This window comes from Argentina silus (assembly GCF_951799395.1).
Source record: "Argentina silus genome assembly, chromosome: 15".
In the NCBI taxonomy this organism is placed as follows: Eukaryota; Metazoa; Chordata; class Actinopteri; order Argentiniformes; family Argentinidae; genus Argentina; species Argentina silus.
The window spans coordinates 17,576,913-17,580,217 of record NC_139669.1 but is presented as its reverse complement, the minus strand read 5'-3'; the positions used below and the strand labels follow the sequence as shown (position 1 = coordinate 17,580,217).

At 45.2% G+C, this 3,305-nt stretch overlaps 1 protein-coding gene across 3 annotated transcripts in view; it reads left to right on the top strand.

Moving 5' to 3' along the window:
• LOC310816216 (protocadherin gamma-A2-like) overlaps positions 1 to 3,054 on the top strand; it is a gene marked incomplete at its 5' end in the record, with an annotated part of 66,906 nt that extends 63,852 nt beyond the window's left edge. For 2 of the 3 annotated variants that reach the window (XM_083686277.1, XM_083686276.1), the window contains one exon: positions 192 to 3,054. In XM_083686277.1, the coding sequence (XP_083542403.1) occupies positions 192 to 556 (365 nt within the window). In that variant the 3' untranslated portion in view covers positions 557 to 3,054. The remainder of the gene's footprint in view (positions 1 to 191) is intronic. The other variant, XM_083686278.1, reaches the window with a different exon arrangement.
• Between the last annotated feature and the right edge of the window lie 251 nt (positions 3,055 to 3,305).

Genomic DNA, 3,305 nt, shown 5'->3' with positions numbered 1-3,305 from the left:
ACGCAATAATACCACTTGACTAAAGACATTCATGTCATATGATATGATATGATATGATGATGACTACACATGGAACATATTCTTCTCAACAACAATCAATGTATCCACGTTGACGTCACGGCTTGCAATGTTATTAATCCGTTGCCTCCCCCTCTCCTCCCGCTCCCCCGCTCCCTCCCTCTTCCCCCCAGAAGTGAGCGAGGCGACTGCCACCCTGGGACCGGGCACCATGGGCCTGAGCACCCGCTACAGCCCCCAGTTCACCCTTCAGCACGTCCCCGACTACCGCCAGAACGTCTACATCCCCGGGAGCACCGCCACCTTGACCTCCAACCCCCAGCAGCAGCAACAGCAGCAGCAGATGATGCAGCAGCAGCAGCAGCAGCAGCAACAACAGCAGCAGCTGCAGCAGCAACAGCAGCAACAGCAGCAGCAGCAGCAGCAGCAGCAGGCCCTGGCCCTGGCCCCGCCCCAGGCCTCGGCCCAGCCAGAGCCCCCCAAGGCCTCCCAGACCCCCGCCAGCAAGAAGAAGTCCACCAAGAAGGAGAAGAAGTAGAGAGGGACGGAGGGATCGATTGATACGGAAAACACGACGACCCAATCTGGACTGATGACCCATCAAATGCAACCCTCCCCCCGCTCCCCCTTGCCTTTACACACACACACACACAAACACACATCTTCCTCTCAACGCATTCACTCAAGCCATGGTTAGGAAATACAGGTCACCCAACTATGAACGATGGAGATGGTTTTTGGGAGGTTTTGTTGAAGCTGAATGTGGTAAAGATTTAAGAGCAGACAGCAGAGCCATTTTGGTTGTGTTTCTGGATGCTAACTACAAACAGTTGTTTCGAAAAGCCTGTGTTCTATTCAAGTAAAAGTATTACTCCTAACGGTGAGGAAGATAGTTTCAGGTGTGGGGGGGGTTGTGTTTCGTTTTGACTAAATGGATGAATTTGGATGCACTTCAGACAAGTGATTCAATGTTAGACAGCTTGCTGGGATCACAAGGCTTTGCCCAGTGATATATTCATAGATGGAATTTTAATATGTTTCATGTTGGATTTATTATTCCTTTTTTTTTGTTGTTGGGGAAAGTAGATTCTCGCTGAGTAAACTAGGTTCCTATCGTCAGAGTCCTGTATTAATCAGCCTTCTAGGATCCTAAACCATAGCTCTTCTGGATCAATAGGCTATTACACAGGTATGTCAATATCATAAACCTCTGCATGTATATTAAGATAAAAACTATGCATTGCAGAAGAATTACAAAGAGGACGACCATCTAAACTTAAACTAAAACACAGGTTGAAGAAATGCATTTGTAGCATTTATTTGGCATTGTGGCAGAACATGATATTTCTTTTGTAAGTGTAGTTAAATGTACAATCCTAACATGGTATCTGTGTGACCTAAGCATGCAGCCCTAGAGTTGGGGTAGAGGGGCTAGAAGGGGACATCTTCGTACCCTAGCATCTGTGTCCCTCCAGATGGCAAAGCGGGCACTGATCCTTATGGAACACCCCAGATGGGCACGCAGACCCCCCACTGACCCCCCTCTGCCCCCGTCCCAAACCAGCTGACAGTATGTTTCCCCCCCCCCTCACTCACTATCCCACTAGGAGAGCCAGACAATAAGAGATGCACTGTTCATAATTATAATGGTGAGATGAGATAGGGGAAGAATCACTTCAGGCTATAGGGAAACATGTAAAGGTCATAAACTAAGAGCTTAGGAGTTAGACACTTCTTAGGCCGCTAGGGTCTAAGATTTAGTATTCCCACCCCTTGCTATATCCTGAAGTGCTGGTTCTATTTCTTGACGTTGAGAAGATAATTGTTTTTTGATGACTCAATAGTATAGGAGTTGTTTCTAAGATATGAAGTCTTTCCTTTGCTGTCCTCCTGGCTGGACGCCACTGCATGAAGAGGCAGCTTGCAGGTTGGGTTCAGGGGGAGCAGAGAGGGGTGTGGGGGGGGGGTACCTAGTCTGGGTTGGCAACATTAACAGAGAGAGGGGGGGGGGACCTTGGCTCTACTCACTGAATGTACAGAGGCACCACTGTTGACCCCCCCAAAACACTTTCTCCAATGCACTGACCCAGGTAAGAGGTCCAGAGAGCCAAGCAGCACATCCGTCCATGTCAGAGAGGAGATACCACTTCAGACAGAGGGAGAGGGAGAACAGTTAGCTCCCCTCGCTAACCCTCAGTTGAAATCCACTCTTCAGAATGCTAACCTCAGACTCTGTACCCTGGGCTCCACCCCTCTGCTCCCTGGTCCTGTGAAGGCTCTTCCCCACTGTAAATAAACACTAGTTCTGTCCATGGTATGAGCCAGTTGTTTGTATAGTACGGACCACGTCCAGCATTTTCAAATTAAAAGTCCCCCCCACAAGGCGTGGCTTACTACTGGAATGTGTTGCATTTGTTTTTCAAGAAAAATAAGAAAACCACAGCAAAAAAAAAAAAAAATCTATCTGAAATGTTCTTCAGTTTGTGTTGCAAATGTAGTAACTAAGCACCATGAAGACCAACTAACTCTTCAGTGTAAATAGATGAAATAAAGACAATGATGATGATGATAACTTTAGCAGATAAGTAAATGAGTGACACAATGTAGACTAGTTAACTTGTGATATGTGTTGCGCATATTTTTGTGTTCATTTTCTCTCTCTATCTCTATTTTATCACCCTGTAAAGAAACGAAACGAAACACAAAAAAATATATTGGAAAAATGTTTCAATCCTTCTGTAACCTATTTTTGTTCTTTCTGTGATTTATCTCCTGCATTTGTGCAAGAATGCCTCTCTCTCTCTCTGTCCATATGAACAAATGATTATGAATATTATATACGTGTTTGTCCGTCCGCTGCTGAATTAATACTCTATCCTGCTGTAATATCTTTCTTATGAAACGCTTAGCCCCCACGCCCCTCCCCCCCCCCCCCGTGTTATTCTCTTATTTTTTATGCTAATATTTATATTGCTGTTTTATTTTCTCTTGAACACTGACATTTCAAATAAAAAGGTTCTGAAATCATTAAAAGCCCTCATTGTCCGTCTGGAGTCTGTCTCACCACTTGGTTTGCAAGCTATTACCAAACTAAATAGATCGTTTGGATCCAGCTTCTATATCCTAGCCTTATCATTTCTAGAACAGAAACATTCCAACTAAGTCATGAAAACAAATGAATAAGTATGTTGCCTGGGCACAATGTTCCAGCTAGAGTTTGTTAGGGGTTTTATAAGAGGCAGTTTGATCCAGTTAGCAGGATGTTGAGACTGTTTTCTCTGGGCTTT